The sequence below is a fragment of the Cheilinus undulatus genome, linkage group 18 (genome assembly GCF_018320785.1).
Source record: "Cheilinus undulatus linkage group 18, ASM1832078v1, whole genome shotgun sequence".
Lineage (NCBI taxonomy): Eukaryota > Metazoa > Chordata > Actinopteri > Labriformes > Labridae > Cheilinus > Cheilinus undulatus.
The window spans coordinates 20,026,611-20,044,946 of record NC_054882.1 but is presented as its reverse complement, the minus strand read 5'-3'; the positions used below and the strand labels follow the sequence as shown (position 1 = coordinate 20,044,946).

The following is an 18,336-nucleotide window of genomic DNA, read 5'->3' as shown; positions in this document are numbered from 1 at the left end:
TTGGGTTTTCTGATTTTCTGAGTCAAACATTCTTTGTTTTAGCACCACAGCCAATCCATGGTGACATTTAAACTTCTACTGCTGAACTAGTGAGTTCTTCTCCATTTTTGGTTTTTAAAGCTCCAGAGAGTTCTGTAAGCAAGCTAGTAGCAGGTTACAGACGATCCTGAGCTGAGGTAGTTGGAGATAAAAAGGGTGATGCAAAATATTTTTTTTTTAAATTCATAAGACTAGAAAACAATCATTAGTCATAGCTCAAGGCTAGATATTGAATAACACTTAGTGCTAATTGATAGTTTTCAATGCTCTGTGCTCACATCTTGCAGATGTTCGACACCTACCCAGCATCTTTTAATGTCATACGCGTATCTGTCATTTATGGAGCTCAAACGAAACACATGCTTGCTCTGTCTGACATCATGTTATCAGTAAAACTCCCAAGGCAAGACCGACCAACTACAAAGGGTGCATGGAAAAAGAAACTACTGTTGCAGAGTTATTTATTAGGGGTCACTCACCTCTTGTCTTGGGGTGAAATGTCAGCAGTAACACAGCAGAGTATGACGGGAGTCAGGGCTGCTTTCACACACTGCCACACTTAAAGCACGCTCACCAAAGCATAGAAAACTCTGAACTTTCACTTGTTTTTGAGATTTTAAGATGCCGTTAGTGCCTGTCCTGCTGCTGCTGCTGCTTCTGCTTCTGCTTGTCCTGTTGCAGCAATTCTTTGGCAACACTGCCACCAAGTGGCTGACAGGAAAACTACAGCAAGGGTCCTGAGAGTCATCTTTTATTTTAGTCACTCACACGTTGAACCATCCTGCAGAATAACACTTAAAAATGAAATTTTATGGCTTTTTTGAGTTCAGAAACAAACTATTTCCTGTTGTGCCTCAGCTTCTAATTCTGTGCTTCGTCTTAATGAGTTAACAGTTAGATTTGATAGGATTCCCCCAGCTTTATCCATCACCTTGCTTCTCTTGATCTTCTTCTTAAGACCCCCCTAAAGGTCCCACCCCTGTCCTCCTCCTGTCATGATTTTGATCGAGTAACCTCTCCAGGTAAAACACCCCCTCCCCTCTTTGGCCCCTCCCCTCTCTGATATCGCTCTTCTTTCTTAAAGGGACCACCCGGCTCTCAGCAGTCCCCCCACGCACAGCCCCCCCCACACAACCCCAGCAACCCCATGATGGGACCCCACGGCCAGGTAAGATGCAAACACTTTCTCTCAAACACCCCTCTCTCTTTCATTACCCCCCTCCCGACCCCCTGCGCCCACACACAGCCTCTCTTTCCTTTCCATTCACCACTCACACACTTCCTCCTTTGCTTCACCTACTTCCCTCGAGCTCTGTTGGCTCGTGTTTTGCTCTACCTAACTCCTCCTAGACCCCTCCAGTCGCCAGCTCCTTTTTTTTTTATTGTGAAAGCAGAGCATCCAGAGGCAGACGGGCCTCCTTCTCGCCGAGGCCCAGCGTCAGCTGTCCCCATGTGGGATGAATAATTCACTCCTCGCCACGCCCCCGGAGCAGCTTGTGGGGGGATGCACTCTTATCTGCTCCTCCACTCTTAATTCACACATGCGCAAACGAGCACGCTCCCCTCCACTCTGCCTGCTTACTTCTTCTTCTGCTTTATAAATAAAACAGGGGACAGGCACTATGGATACCTCAAATATACGTACGATATACAGTACATGGCCATCGGAGAAGAGGGAATTACATAAGAGTAAGGCTGAGCAGAGACATTTAGATGGCCATCTCCTTTTTTTAAAATTTCAGAAGGTGCAATATTATTTAACACTGAATGTGTCAAAATGCCAATTTAATAAATATGAATATTTCCTTTCTTGGTAAAGGAGGGATGTTATGCTCACATTATCACTCAAATATTTAAGGGTCAATATTTTTAGAATATTTTGAAAAAAAATCCCATGTTCTTGTTTTTTGTACGTTTTTCTTAAAATGAATATTGGTTTTAAAAAAACTCCAGGGCTGCTTTATTATGGCAACATCTATTATCGGCATCATTTTGAAAAATGTTGAAAACATTATAGGCGTGGACGATATGGGAAAAATATACAGTGGTTTTGCATGGCCAGATCACAGTCTCGTTTTTTCCATCCTGATTTTAATGCTTATTTTTGAGTTACTAACCAGAACAACCAAACTCATTTCCCATTTAGTTTTTTAAAATGCACAAATTCTGTGTTTACAAGTCAAGCTCATTATTATGATTAATTTCTTCTTCAACAACCTGATGGTCTGCATTATGTTTTTAAATATTTGACATTAACTGTTTCCGGGATCAGGTAAGGTGCGTTGAGGGGTTTTCTCTGAGAATATTCGAAGCACCAAACATTTCTTTCCTACATTCTGATCTATAATATGGAGCTAATTTGTGCATTCTTCACCACTTTAAAGTTATAATGAGCATTTCCTTTTTGTTTTATTAAATCTGTTTAGTATTTATCAGGCATGTTTATGCACAGTGATATTTTAAAACATGTAGACTTAAAGCAGAATTTATACATCTGCAGCTTTAAACATGTAGCCTGTGTTTATAAAATAGATTTATGTCCGACTCAGAATCAGCTTTATTGGTTAAGTATGCTTACGCAACAAGAAATTTGACTCTGGTTGGCTTTGCTCTCAGTGTGCAGGAATTAAACATTGAATAAGAAAAGTGTAAAAAACATTAATATGTAACTATGTACAACCTCTTCTAATTGTTATTTGTAGAATAAAAAAGTCTGTGAGCATTGATAGTATGGTTGCAAGATGTGCAAAGGGTGCAAGGACACTGACTAGATGTGACCAGAGTATAGAACATGTAAGGATGTGGGCAGGTTTATATGAGGTAGGTAAGATAATGTAGGATAGTTGATTAGTGTGATGTGCCTATGAGGTGAGGCATTTACCACAGAGAGCCTTCTTACAGCATTTGAGTTGCAGTGAATAGATAAATGAGACATTTTTGGTCTGGTAAAAATGGATAAAAATGAGCCAATTAAAACCCAGAATGAGAATAATTTCTTTGACTCATAGACCTGCAGTGAAGGAGTTACCTTTTTGTATTTTGATGTTATCTTGATTTGTACTTATAGAGAGGTTGGGAAAACATTTATTTAAGAACACATAGTGGTAATGCTACACTTTCACCTGCCTGCTGCACATTGAGATAAATAAATGTAATGAACGCACTTATTACAGTGTGTAGAACATTTTTTGATAAGGATCAAGGTCTGGAAATCAGTGATATCATTTTCTCCCTCTGTAAAAAACTCCAAAAAACTCTGGTATCAAAGATTCACTCATTATTGCGTTATCTAAAAGGTAATTTTTGTGTTAAGGGATGAAGAGGCTAATTAATAGCAATTATAAAAACACGAAAAGAGCAGAATAATATGTATTGTAACTATAATAACAAAAGGATTAGATCTGCCTCTGCCACACTCGCCTCTGCTGACAGCACTGTGACCGATATCTTCTATGCTCCACTCTCAACACACTGTGAATGGTATTGTCTCTCAATATCATCCAAAAGTTTGCAAACTTTGCGCAGATTGTGCAAGCAGATGTTTTATTTTGCACCCCCACAGTTTAGAAAACACGGTTACTCATTGATTTTACAATAACTACTGTGCATATATTTATCAAACTTTAATTTGCGTAACACTTTGAAAAACAAGCATTTACTGAATATAAATAAGTGAAGAACATAAGTTTGTTAAACAATGATAAACAATGTGAATTAAAAAAAACAAAACGAATTACTGTCATGGTCCAAATATCACAACAAACACTGAAACATTTACCAAATGACAAAACCTATCGACAGAACAAGTGCAACGCAGCATGTGGCACAGTAATCTTGTAATCATGATTATCTTATTTCCATCATCATGGGAAGCCACAGTTGTAATTGATATCAGAACTCAGTTAATAGCCCAGCACTACTTTGATATACCCAAAAGTGGTAAAGGCAGATATTCGTCTTTATTTCCTGCACTTCAGTACTGACCGTAGATCAGTATGCTTTATTTTTTCTTTTTTTTCATTTATGAAGACTTTCTACTAATATTCACAGACAGCAATTAAAAAGTGCAATCCACATTTGTATATCATATTACTTCCAATGATTTGGCTTGAAATATTGAAAAATAGAGAGGTAAAACCGCTGACTTGTACTTGAGGTTGTGTGATTTGTTGGTGACTTTCATATCGATGTTTACACTACACTTTTATGGTGTGATGATTGCTTACAAGGCTGTAAGTTAGATGAATCAGTCAACTTTACTGTGATTGAAGTAGATCAATAGAGATATGTCATATTGATTCATGCGTCGTCTGATTTCATCCTTACATTTAGGTCTGGCCTATGGGAAAGAACAGCTTATGTTTAATCTATCTAATGCTTTGTTGGTTATCATCCAGAATGATATATTTCTTAGGGAGAAAGAAATGCAATTTGATTATTTTCCCAAATCATTCAGCCCTTGGTAAGAGATTGTTTATTGGCTCGTTGACAGTCTCGGCGTGTGTTTAACACTTAGAATGACACGTTGGAGGAAAACCCCCCTGCCCATCAGCAGTGGCTGCCCAGCCTTTTATTCTTGTGGTTTCTTGTTTCCGTCCGGTGTGAGAGAGTGTGGACATGCTTCCTCTAAGGCTTTGGACATCATTGTTGGCTGGAGGTGTCTCTAACTACGCCAGGCAGACCACAAGCCGAATCAGCTTACACCGCAGTGAGAGCAGGCAGGGAGCTTTTTAAGCGCTGCCGCACAAAATCACAAATCCGTGCTTTGATTGTGTGTTTAGGAAGGTTTTGTTTCCATCAATCAAGCTTAGGCTCACTCTTTAGTGTACTCATTTTTTTTCCAGTCTAAAGTATTGTTGAATTTCCTTCAGTGTCATCCATTCTTCAACCCAACTGCATCCATCTAGGTTTCCTCATTGCTGCTTCTTTTCCAGTACTTTAGGATGCATCAATAATAATCTTTTTGTCTCTCTTTCCTTCCTGCTGCTTCACCCTCAACCCCCCTTTCAATCCCTTTTTCTCTTTCTTTTCCCCTTTACTCTCTGCAGCCCTTCATGTCACCGCGGTATCCAGGCGGACCCCGCCCCTCACTTCGAATGCCAAATCAGGTACTGGACCTTTTATTCAAAAGTATATACAGTCAATTCAGAAAGTATTCAGACCCCTTAACTTTTTCAGTTTTGTTATGTTGCGGCCTGATGCTACAGTTGATTAAATTCATTTTTATTCTCATCCTTCTACACTCAGTTCGCCACAATAACAAAGTGAGTTTTTGAAAATGTATAAAAAAAGAAATAACTGAAATGTCATATTGTATTCACACCCTTTTCTCAGTACTCAGTACAATTACAATCTCAAGTCTTTTTGAATATGGTGCAACAAGCTTCACACACTTGGATTGAGGTCAGTTTGGATGTGGACTATCGATGGACAGCCACTTTCAGGTCTCTCCAGAGATGTTTGACTGGGTTCAAGTCAGGGCTCCAGCTGGGCCACTCTTTGACATTCACAGAGTTGTCCCTAAGTGTTGTCTTGGCTGTGTGCTTAGTATCATTGTCATGTTGGAAGGTGAACCTGCTGCTCAGTCTGAGGTCCTGAGTGCTGTAGAACAGATTTCACTGAGGATATCTCTGTACTTTGCCCCATTCAGCTTTCCCTCAACGCTGACCAGTCTCGTAACCTGGCACGCCAAATGGATTTGTTTCACACATCCATCTGGTACACCACTCATACACAGCATTTGGGAAAGGGCAGAGCCTTTGAAGAAAAACTTGGAGTGTGATTGGATGAACCTTCTGTCTGTCACATCTTTACATGCCAATCAGAGCAACAAAACAAGTGATGTAGCCGCTATCGAGCTACTCCCCTACCAAGGACTAAACTCCACAGGGAACTGCATAACACAAACCATGGTGACTGTGGACATGTCAGTACACGACTTTTGTCGTTTTTGAAAAGAAAACAACTCACTGCTGTTCTTTGTTCTTCTTTTAACGAAGAAATTTCGTCAAGTTCTGATAAAACTGGCGGTTTAGCAGCATCCATGCCAACATCTTCTGCCACTATTGCACCGGTCTCGTGTTGCTGCTTGCTTACGTATGACTCCGCCGCACCAGAAAGTACTGCCCCTCGTCGCTGATTGGTCCTGTCACTTTCTAACTGGGCCCTTAGGTTCAGACGGGAACTTTGCAAGATGTATTCACTAGTGAGAAACAAGGAAACAGGCATATCCATCTGCTATGCAAGGTTACCAGTCTCTCAGTCCCCATTGCTGAAAAGCACCCCCACAGCATGATGCTGCCACCACCATGCTTCACTGTTGGGACGGTATTGGGTGGGTTTCCTGCAGACGTAATGTTAGAAGGCCAAACAGTTCAATCTTGGTTTTGTCAGACCAGAGGATCTTGTTTCTCTGAGAGTCCTTCAGGTGCTTTTTTGGAAACTCAAAGTGGGCTTTCATGTGTTTTGCACTGAAGAGAGACTTCTACATTGCTGCCCCCTCCCTCTGGAATTCACTCCCTAAACATATCCATGACTGTACGGACTCATCCACATTGAATCAATACTCAAACTCACCTTTTTAAACTGGCTGTAATGTCTGATTCTGTTTTTGTCTTGTCACTTTGCTGCTTGATTATCTACTTGTTTGGCTGTTGTGTTGTCTTTTTTCTTTTTTGTATGTAATGCCTTTTAACTATTGTATAGTGTGTTTGAGTTTTCCAAAAGCACTTCATAGATAAAATGCATTATTATTATTATTATTATTTTTTTTTTTATCTGGACAGAATACTTTCTGAATGGACTTTATTTTAATTCACTTGTAAATAGATTTTTTTGCATGTTAGAGTATGTGTGTGTGTCCAAAGGAGAGACAGTATTTTAACCTGTTTCCATGCATCGTCTCCTCTCAGCCTCCAGGGGGAATCCCTGGATCTCAGCCTCTCCTGCCAAACAGTTTAGACCCGACAAGACCGCAAGGTAAGACCTTTGACAGAACGTTATGTGGTTGTTTACTAAGGATTTATTTTGCTTGATTTAACTGTAGAATTTTTTTGTGTGTGAAATTATTACTCTTTCAGTCTAAAATATCAGGGTATCGATTAAGGATGCATGCAATTAGCTGGCCAACTTTGATAATGGAACTGCAAATAAATGTGTAACTGTGCCATACCAAACTGAACCAGACTGCTTGGTTGAAATGACCTGTTACATAAGGACAAATGTCTCTTGTGCAGTGTGTAAAAGTCAGAGTTTGACACTTGGTGTTCTTTCAGGACATCCTAACATGGGTGGACCAATGAGGATGAATCCTCCTCGAGGAATGGCCATGGGCCCACAGGTATGACCAACATACGCAACATAATTTCGTTTGTCCCACTTACCCCAGTCCAGTGATTTGTGTCTCACATGTATCTAAAGAAAATGTGGCAAAGAAGACCAAAAAGCTCAGGAACTGATCTTCTAGGAACTGATCTTTTATGACCTGATATGCAACATTTCCCTAAAATGCTTTTTCACAATTTGTCTTACAGAACTATGGAGGTATGAGGCCTCCTCCCAACTCCATGGGCGGCCCCATGCCAGGAATGAACATGTAAGATATAAATTCTGAATACTTCAAATGAGGGCCTAACAGTCTTAGTGCATGTTTTTGTACTTTTACTGGAGCATGTACAAGTTTTTGTAACATTTCTTTTACAGCCAGTTTCCTTCTTTGCCGTCATTTCTCTCTTCCTTCTTCCCTTTTTCTTCTCTCCAGGGGTCCTGGAGGAAGAGGGCCTTGGCCAGGACCTAATGCCAACTCTGTGAGTCAGAAACTGTTGACCCTTACAACAAAAAACACATACTATAAGAGTAAAAGAAAAAACTTTTAGTGTCTAGCAATCCTGCAAAGCTTCTAACTATATTATAAAGTTATGCTTTTGATCCAAAGCTTTGGTTAAGCAGCTCAGATGTGTTGGTTCTGTTCTGTCAGCATTGTGGACATTTAGATTTGAAGTGTTCAAACGTACAGTACTGTGCAGATCTTTGAGGCATGTTTGGGACAAATATTGAGGCTGATATAAGGTGGAGGTGCAGTGAGTAAGCCACCTAAAGGCACCATGGTCTGGATGTCCTTGCAATTTACCAGGGGAAAATAATCTGTTGAGAAAATAACTAAGTCCACTGTTAGAGGTGGATGTGTTGAGTAAGCATGGTCTAAATCAAGGGTCATCAACTTCATTTGCAGAAGGGCCATATTTTTCTTAAAAGACACTGTGGGTCCAGACATTGAAAATTACTACAATAAAATTAATATTTTGTTCTGATTAACATATTCTTGTAAAATATTAGTTCCTTTGACAGAACTTTTAGCCTTCTGACATCAGCCCCTATCACCTATACTGCAGCCAGCCACAAGGGGGAAATTGAAATATTTAACTACATATTTTTGGACCCCTCATGATGTCCATATTAGTTTGATACTAATATGATATGTCATAATTGGCCAAAAATACATAAAAGAAGACCTTAAGTGTAGATTCTCTGAAAGGAAAACTGCACCCACAAAGAGACTTGAGTGGAAAATTGATGATAAAAAAAACCACACCTTTAATTAAGATAAGGCTGTTAAGTGTATGTTTACCATGCCACCTACAGCCCTCCTCTATCAATAAGGGCATAAAAAGCCCAAAAGTATATCTTTATAAATATTGCATTCTATTCCTCTTAGATTTTCTGAATTTAATAATTTTTCAAGGGCCATATGGAGAGTTGTTGGTGGCCTGATGTGGCCCCCGGGCCGCCAGTTGATGATCACTGGTCTAGGTACTGTCCATGTGGGTAGTAGAGTTGCCAAAAGCCCCTGGTCATGCTGTTAATGTCCCAGTGGTCCAAAAACCACTGGTGGTCTCTGGGCGTATTACCAGGGTTGAAAAAGATGCCGGATGCCGGATGCTGGACGAGAGATGCCGTTGAGCTTGACCTTGGCTGCTGACTCTGGCCGTCCCCTCCAGCCCCGGGTTGTGACACTATGGCCCTTGTTATGAATCCTTAGTGCCCTACATGCCTAAAACTTTGCATATGACTTTATATCAAGATAGCTATCAAGACATTTGTTGTCTGAGTGTTTATATGCCATGTGGGATTTTGACCTTCAGATGCCCCTCTTATTTTCACCCCCCTGTATAGACCACATTCCTCTGACTCTAACCTAATTTGTTTTTTTCTACCCCCTGCAGATAGCTTACTCCTCCTCATCTCCAGGAAACTACGTGGTGAGTTCAAACCCATCGACATTACACATGCTCTTCTGCATTCCTCCAAATAATTTCATATATTAAAGTACTGACGATTGAAATTTAAATCCAAAATTATTTATTATTATCTCAGGGTCCTCCAGGTGGAGGAGGTCCACCTGGAACTCCCATCATGCCCAGCCCAGGTGGTGCGTCACCTTACTATATTCCCAATACTAACACTTTAGTGTTAAACAGCTCCCATCTCTCCTCACCTAACAAGCATGAATGTGTCCCCATACCACCCAAACAATGTTATTCTATTAATGCTTCCATTTTTCACAATCTCAGTCGTGTTTTAACAGCAACTCTCTTAAAATGATGTCACTAATATTTTTCATTTTTATTTCAGACTCAACTAACTCCAGTGAAAACATCTACACAATGATGAACCCCATAGGACCAGGAGGCAACAGGCCCAATGTGAGTCGCCAATAGGATTCAAGGCATCGGAATAAATCTACAAAAATAAAATTTAAAAAAGAAAAACACTTATGTTTATTAAGAAGCTTTGACTTTAATGCTTGTATCTGGTTCAGACTCTGTTAGAGGAACTTTGTCCACTTACAGCCAATAGAAAGGCACATTTTTGTCCACGAAATTCAGTCCAGCTAAAACAGGCCCTTCAAACTACATCACTAGGCCTCTGTATAACTCAGCATGGGAGAAACATAATGCCGTGGCTGCCCTCGGGTTGATAAGGGTTAGGGGTTGAGGGAAAAGCAGAAAGAGGGACAAGAGAAACAACAAAACAAATGCATGACACATTTATAGCTGTCATAGCCATAAACTAATCTCTCATTCTGTAGGGTATGGCTGTAACGCCAAAAATACCGGCATCAATATGTCAAGAATTAGCAATAATTATTAGAGCAGTGAAAGTTGAATTGCTCTTGGATTGAATTAGCAGATAGACAGGCCAAGAACCAGTAGAAATAACTAACAATCTCCCCCTCATCCTGTGCAGAGAAGAAAATAATTTCTAGAGTCATTTTTAAAGTCTGCTCTGCATCTTTGTTCCAGTTCCCTATGGGACCTGGGCCTGATGGGCCAATGGGAGCTATGGGAGCCATGGAGCCACACCACATGAATGGATCACTAGGTGGGTTTTCACCACAGTGTGTGGTTTCGTCACTGTAAAAGTAAAATATCTCTTTTTATTTATTTTTTTTTTTTTTGGGAAAAAACAAAACACCTCTCTTTATCTCCTCAGGGTCTGGGGATATGGACGGGTTGCCAAAGGTGAGTAAAAATCAGTTTGACATTTCAGGAATCACTTACTGAAGGTTTTTGTTGAAGAAACAGAAAAAAATAGTATATACTTAACAAAACTATCAAGTTTCTGTTCATAATTGTGTCTGTCATCATGAAGCTTAGTGTTAGTTCTTGCAGGACAGACTAGTAATACGCCCAGCCGTAGGATCAGCTGATGGCCAGCTGATCTTAATTATCGCCTCTCAGCTCCCACAGCCAGTCACAGCTCTTTCTCTCAACACAGCGGTGTATTTAAATGTGTACTTCTCACTAATCCCTGCTTGCATTAATGCGTACGCAGCATGTTGCTGGCATAGCTTCACCTTCTCCACCCCTGCCACCTCCTTTATAGCATAAAGCATAATACCAGTGTGCATTTTTGTAAATGTGTCTATCCATATGGGGGTTTCTAGCTACGCACTCCTGTAAAGTCAAAGCATGTTGCTTGACTATCCCAGGGGGCATCTTTTCAGCAGAGCCTTCTCTGCCAAGTGAAACTGTTTATCCTTGCAATAAAATGGTGAAATGTATGACAAGAGTCTTCCTGACTGAATTGTTTTTTCCTTTTTTCCCTGCAGAGTTCCCCAAATAACATGGGGGGCATGAACAACCCTCCTGGAACGCCGAGAGATGACGGTGAAATGGGCGGAAACTTCTTGAACCCATTCCAAAGCGAAAGTGTAAGTATTGCCTAGGTTTGACATCTCACGACCCTTAACAGTTATCCTTGATGTCCTTACATAAACCAGTGGATAAATGCAAGCAGAGGGTTGATAATTAAGGTTTTAGGAAACTGTTTGCAGTAGAGCTTCTCGCATGATGACAAATTTGTCTCATCACCTTTGCTTAACACTTTTGTAACGGTAGAGTTAGTGTAGAGCTTCAGATGCATTTTATTTTTCAAATAATTTTTTATCTGATGCCCTTTAAGGTTTGAACTCCCAATTCTATCTTTTTAGACATGTCATTCAAGGAAAAAGGGTCTCATGTTTACAGAACAAAAATACCTCCACCTGACTTTCAGTCTGTTAGCTTCTTTGTTGTAAAACACTTGGTAGTGTGTGAAGTTCTGCTTGCATTGTAGCCGCTTACTAATCATTAAAAGTTCATTTTTTTTCCCTCTGTATCAGTGATTCATCTGTAGACACAAAATAATTTGAATTCTGTTATTTCATCTGGTCTAAATTGATGGGGAAATGTTGATATTTTGGCCTAAAAAATCATGTTTGGATATCTTTAGTTGAATTTAATAGTAAATACTCATGGTGGTTGGGGATCTGTTTCTTGTACTGTGTGTGTAATAACCGCTTCTTAACCTTGACTTGGAGAGTCACTGAGTGCACAGACAGAAGTTTAAATTATACAGATTTAACTTGGCAGTAGGGCTGAGTGTAGATGAAGATTTTACTACAAAGAGCCAATCTCCAGTTTTTGCTTTTAAAGAAAATCAGTAAAGCAAATGGTGTGTTTCCACCAAGCAGTCTGGTTTGGTTCAGTACAGTCTGAATTTGTTGTAATTGATATCTAGTGTATCACTGTTTCATTTAAAATCATGTTAATGAGAAAATGAGGGAGAGTGCAGCATGTTTCATGAGGTGCATGAGGATTAATGATTGATTTGACCAATCAACAGACTGCATTGAGTCTAGTTCCTCCTTTTAGGGTATGTAGATGCACTCAGCAGCCTTGCAGAGGGGTGCGAAAAAGGCAAGGTTCAGTTATTTTGCACCTTCCCTTTTGAAAGTGGAAACACAAATAATTGCAAACTGTACTGAAGTGAAGTTAACCTGATCGCCTGGTGGAAATTCAGCTCAAGTGTTTTGACTAAATCATCTCAGTTGAAGTGGAAACTAGGGGTGTGGAGAGACCTGATGCAACGAGATCTCGCTAGAGGGCCACTAGAAACGTCACACGTTTTCTTGCTGCAGTGAGAACTGTCTCCTGAGATCAATATGCAACAGTGACGCAGAGCAGCAGCTGCCATGACAGAAAAAAATACCAAACTAGAAGTTAGAAATGTCACAAAGATGCTCCTGAACTTTGAAAAACCTTTTTGTGGTAGCTAGTGAAGAAATGGAGCTAATCCGTTACCTGTTCAGATTTAGTCTTCTTGTATTTAGTGGTATTTTGCCTTAACCCTTACCCTAAAAATGACTTGAAAATAAATCAGGAAGGTGTCACTTTAATTAAGAACTTACCTGGGAATTATCAAGCATTTTTTATAGAAAATTATTGTCTTATTTTAAATAAATTACTTGGTAAAATAGTGCCTAATTGCCAGAGAATTGCTACAATATTACGAAGGTTAGGGTAAAATACCATCTAATTACTAGAGGATTGCCATGATACTATAATGGTTAGGGTAAGAGTAAAATACAGTCTAATTGCTAAAGAATAGCCATGATATTACGAGGGTTACGGTAGTGTAAAATACGACCTATTACCAGAGATTTGCCACAATAGTACGAGGGTTAGGGTAAGTTAAAATACTGCCTAATAACCAGAGATTTGCCACAATATTATGGGTGTTAGGGTAAGTATAAAATGCGGCTTAAATTCCAGGGAATTGCCACAATATTACAAGGGTTAGGGTTAGGGTAAAATACCACCTAATTACCAGAGAACTGCCCCAGTATAACTAGTGTTAGGGTAGGGGAAGGAGAAGGGTTAGGTGGTTAGAGTTAGGTTTGTAAAGTACTGCCTAATTACCAGAGAACTGCCACAATGATACAAGGAATTACTTGACAATTTAAACATTATTACCAGGTAAATACTTCCTTAATATTACTGGCTTATTACTTTGTAAAATGCCAGCTTATTGCAAGGTAATTACCAGATTATTGTTGATAAATTATTGTTACCATTAAATTATTAGCCAATTAGGGCCCACTAAAATAAAGTGCTAGCTAAGCAGTAACACTTAAATTAGTTAAATTAGTTAGTTTAAACAATGGACCTGCATTGCTTTGCATTTGTGACTTTCAGTTAAAAAAAAGACTAATTTTCCACTTGTGTATTTTGTTACCAGAATTAAAAGTAGTGTAAAATCTTATCTGATCTCGTGCTTGTCTCATCACACCCCTAGTGGAAAATGTAGAATAAAAACAGGCACTTAAATCTCTTATTTAGGATTTAACAAGGCTTCAAATTATGATGATATTAAGACATCAACTTATTGTGTAGTTCCATCTCTATTGACATTTTACACCCAGTCCTCATCATGATCATGTGATTACTAAAGAGCCTTTGCTGGTACCTGTCTGTCCCCAGTAGCTCTGCAAGGCAGGGTGTGGATGCCCTCTGGTGTTTAAACATGGTCAGTGACATATCCACTCATCTGTGCCCTCATCCCCTTTCCCTCTCTCTCTTTTCAGTATTCACCCAACATGACGATGAGTGTGTGATTTTATTCTCCTCTTTTTTTGTACTTTTATTTCCCCTTCCCTATTTTTGACTCTATACACCTGATCTTTTTTTGTTCGATTCAATCCTGATTTCACCTTGGATTTGACCGCCTCCCCTCCTCTCACACACACACACACATCCTCTGCCCTCTAAATCCTCCACACGGGATCCGCCTCGTCCCCCTCCCTCTTTTTGCACCCTCTCATTCGGGACCCTGCGGCCACGCAGCCCTCTGGGACGGCCCTTGAGCATGCTGGGACTCTAATTAAAACGGGCCCTCCTGGGGCGTGCAAGATGGCCGCTGCTCTGAACAGGAAGCAGTCACAGAGCAACAGGAAGGGCCTCCTCTCTGACTCCAGCCCTGGGCTCCCTGGCTTCCTGTCAGGTTCTAGACAATGAGCGAGGGACGGAGGACAAAACGGGGAGAAAGGTGTTGAGGAGACTGATATCACAGCCCTCCCTTGTGCTGGATCTTTTAAAGCAGCTGCCTGGAAGCTTCATAACCACAACTTTGGACTTTTTACTAAGTATTTTTGTCATTTTTTTGTTCCCTGATGGATTCAGTTGTGGGTCGGAAAGACAACTCCTTTCCCCTCCATGTTGTTCTCTTTGCGTGTACATTTTTTTGAACAGAGGTGTTGTGATGATCAGTGAACTTTTATTATTTTTTCCATTTTTTGTGTATGTATTGTATCATTGCTATTTTTATTATTGTATTATTGTTATTAATGAAATGACCATTTAAGTTTAGGTTCTAATTTGTGTTGTTTTAAGGGCACATTGTAATGATGAAGACAGAGTATGTGCAGACAAAACTAGCTGTCATTTGACCCCATGTGACCACACTGCCCCCTGCTGGTGACCCATCATGGTACTAACTGAGGTCGTTTATCTTTTCACGGTTTTCAACCAGTTTAAATTTAAATCTTCCAAACTAGAAACAAAGAAGCAGCTCTGCTTTCGTAGCTCCTCTGCAGTGGTATGCACAGCTCTATTTATTTATGTACTTTAAATTTGTTTAAAGACACATTGTTCTCATTGTTACTGTTTTTTATGTTTTCCCTGTTTTTTTTAAATGGCAGAACCAGTAGCAAGTGTGTAAATATGCAGATCCAGTCAGCAGCACCTCCTCCTCCTTTTGACCCCACCTTATGCTGCTTCAACCACGGCCGCCCTCTTAGTTCACTCCGATGTGTAGTTAGACGATGTTTACAATCTCTGCTGACCTTAAATGAACTCTTGGATTGTCTTTAAGAAGTCCTCAACACACTGTGATGTATGTCTGTGCTTTATGGAAACTTTTCTTTCACACACCAGTCAGTTCAGCTTCCAGACTTTCCTGCAGCGGTTGCTTCTAGAGATGGACTTCAGGCTCTCTTCGGAGCAGGACAGGAAGTGGTGTGGTGTTGCTCTGTTGACTGTGACCTCCCTCTCTACTCACCATCAAGAAGCCCTTCATTTTCTTGCCTCTCAGACAGGCCGGGATCTAATCACACAACCCTCACTGATTATTTTTTTTTCTTTTGTACAAGCATCCATCTTTTGATTTTCTTTTGTAAATACTGTAAAATGCATTTTGATATCATTGACATGTTTTGATATTTTCAGATCACAACAACAGTTGATCAGAAAGTGTGCAGATTTGGGGAAACTGTGAGTAACTGTGCAGAAATGGTGTGTCTTTAACTCAGAAATGATATAAATGATGAAAAACGCATACTGGAGCTACTATAGATTATAATTACGCTTTTCTTCTCATCAAAAAGAAAGAGGGTGGGGGGCTTAATTGTGTAAAGAAGAGGATGAGGCAGGGATAAGTGTTTTTGAAAGTGTTTTAGCTAACTCGCTGTCACATATTTCCTTAAATTCATATACTGTAAAATCTGGAGTATAGGACACACTGGTATATATGCCACAGTTGCTGCCAGGAGGTTGCAGTGTCTTCCTGTGTGATGATTTCTATTGTCTGTTTGTTGCTCATTTAGTACCATCTGTTTTTGCACCTAAGGGGCTTTCACATTAGAGTCCCGGCCCCGTATCAAAGTACATTGAGCCCAAAGTTGGGTTAGTTTTGGTCGGTGTGAATGCAAACAAACCACGCTCAGGAACAGGGCCCGGAGCCAGTTCTCAGGCAGTCTCAGGCTCGATTCAAGTGGACTCAGTTTGATTGAGACCTGAATGCAATCGTGCCCAAATACAGGATCAAGGCTACGTTCACTCTGCAGGTAAAAGTGACCCAAATCTGATTCTTTTCTGACAGTGTGAGCAGTACAAGTCACATGGAATCTGATGTCTTCGAATCAGATCCAGACCACTTTGGCTACATTCACACTGCAGGCCTTAACGCTCATTTCTGATCTTTTCGCAGATTTTTTTTTTTTTGTTTGGCTGCTCACACTGAGGTTAAATTAAAAAAGATCAGATATGTATCTGATTTAGAACCACATGTGAAGGTGGCCTGAATCTGATATGAAAAGATCAGATTCATTGTGACTGTGTGCTGTTCCCACTGCTAGAAAGAAATCAGATATTGGTAACTTTTCACTGCAGTGTGAACATAGCATTTCATATGTGGCTCTAAATCAAATATGTTTCTGATCTTTTGGAATTTGACTGCAGATCAAATGTTTAGATACGAAGAGAGACTTAACTGACACCTAGAAAAATGATTCTAAAAACATTCATTATCTTCCTTGGTGGATTTGCAAACCAGCCACATGCATACCACCACCCGCTGTATCAGAATGACTGCATAGGCAAGTGGTCCCGGGCACAGATCAAACTTGTTAATGTAAAAGCAAGCCAGTGGGAATGGAGGGAAGTGGTAGGAACCGGGCCAAATGTGAAAGCACCCAGCAAGTCGCTCTACCCACCTCCGCTGGTCACTTATCTTTAACTGAGAAGTTTTTAAAATCAAACCATGACTCCACAAGGTTTATTTCAATAACGGAATACCTCTTTTTACTCTACATGCAGGATTATGGCCTAATGAGGGAGAAAACATGAATAAATAGCACCAACCTCATCAGCTTAGTCATTGCTTTATATTACAGCATGCTGTGGGCCGTGAAGCAGCTGCTTGCAATATTCAATGAAAGGGGGCAAATTTTCACTGCATCAGGTGGTATGCAGTGTGCAACAGTGGCTGCACTTGAGGCATGTCTCAGCACTAGTTTATCAGTTGCAGGAAAATTTTGGGTGAAAAGACAGGCATTTAAAGTGCATCTTATACTCCGGATTTTACTGTAAATTGAACAGGATTCTTGACAGGGAGCCTCCCTCCTCTCTGGGATCCTGACTAATTTTGAGTAAGGTGGCCCGAAGGCTTAAAAAAAAAAAAAAACTCTGACACATTTCTGCTCCCTCCGCTCCATGGTCAACAAGCAGGGCAGTCTCTCAATCTGACACACCAGGGACCAGAGAACATACTTTACTATGAAGGATTTTTTAACTATTTAAAACCGGTGGGAGAAAAGTTTTTGAGGAAGAAAAGATTAAAAAATGATAACAGATTTGTTCTTATTGCGGTAGAGAGTGCAGGGACAGGCGTTTCTTTCCTTTTATTTGAACAACTGTTGTATAAAATGCAGTCGAACTTCTCTCTATCTTTCTGTCCTGTAAGTACAGCCGTCACGACGTTGATCATTTCTGTATTTCTATCGTGCTGATGTATAATACTGTAACATTCAGGGGAAGGGAGGGTAAAGAGGAATCTTTTTGAGGGAAGTCGAGAGTTTTTCTGTTCAGTCCCTCACTTTTCCTCTTGATGACAAAGCAGTATTGAATATGAGGCAGTGTCCTTGGGGGGTTGCTTTGTATCTCATGTTAGGGTAGTTTCAGATCCTAAATGTCTCGTGTAGTTAAAAAAAGAAAAAAAAAAGAGGTTCCTTTGTATGTTTCTTTATATTGTAAAGTTTCTTTAGACGAAAAATGTTGCTTATTGGAAAAGGTGGGAAAATTGCATTGATAATGTAATTTTTAAAATTTATTTTGGTTTTCTTTGAATTTTCATCAAGTTGTCAGTCGTTTTTGCCTGTGTCCCCCTTGTTGTAGATACATATTAAAAACAATTAAAATGACTTCACACCTTTTGCCATGAAACGTGATGTTTTTTCACTGGAATTTGCCTCTGAAAATGTTCAGTTTCCTAGCTTGTCTGCAGTGTTAGGGGTTTCATAGACCGAATCTTGGATGTCACCACAATGTGCAACTGAAACGGTATGGGTGAAGTTCCTTGTGAGTGCTAGATTTTGCCACAGGGGGGCACCAGATCATATCTATGGATCAGGCTGAAGAACAGTTCAGATGCAGAGAGGACGACAAAGCATTTTTAATGCACAAAAATATTTAGAGTGTCAAA

At 40.1% G+C, this 18,336-nt stretch overlaps 1 protein-coding gene across 3 annotated transcripts in view; it reads left to right on the top strand.

The window, feature by feature from the left end:
• The window catches only part of LOC121526057 (single-stranded DNA-binding protein 3-like), a 64,314-nt gene extending 46,237 nt beyond the window's left edge, over window positions 1-18,077 (top strand). The window contains exons 6-18 of one of the 3 annotated variants that reach the window (XM_041812344.1): window positions 1,124-1,207; window positions 5,088-5,147; window positions 6,951-7,017; window positions 7,314-7,378; window positions 7,572-7,633; window positions 7,799-7,844; window positions 9,261-9,296; window positions 9,412-9,463; window positions 9,670-9,740; window positions 10,341-10,419; window positions 10,531-10,559; window positions 11,150-11,251; window positions 13,946-18,077. In XM_041812344.1, the coding sequence (XP_041668278.1) occupies window positions 1,124-1,207; window positions 5,088-5,147; window positions 6,951-7,017; window positions 7,314-7,378; window positions 7,572-7,633; window positions 7,799-7,844; window positions 9,261-9,296; window positions 9,412-9,463; window positions 9,670-9,740; window positions 10,341-10,419; window positions 10,531-10,559; window positions 11,150-11,251; window positions 13,946-13,975 (783 nt within the window). In that variant the 3' untranslated portion in view covers window positions 13,976-18,077. Of the gene's footprint in view, window positions 1-1,123; window positions 1,208-5,087; window positions 5,148-6,950; window positions 7,018-7,313; window positions 7,379-7,571; window positions 7,634-7,798; window positions 7,845-9,260; window positions 9,297-9,411; window positions 9,467-9,669; window positions 9,741-10,340; window positions 10,420-10,530; window positions 10,560-11,149; window positions 11,252-13,945 lie in introns of all 3 variants that reach the window. The other 2 variants (XM_041812343.1, XM_041812345.1) reach the window with 2 other exon arrangements.
• The last annotated feature ends 259 nt before the right edge of the window (window positions 18,078-18,336 follow it).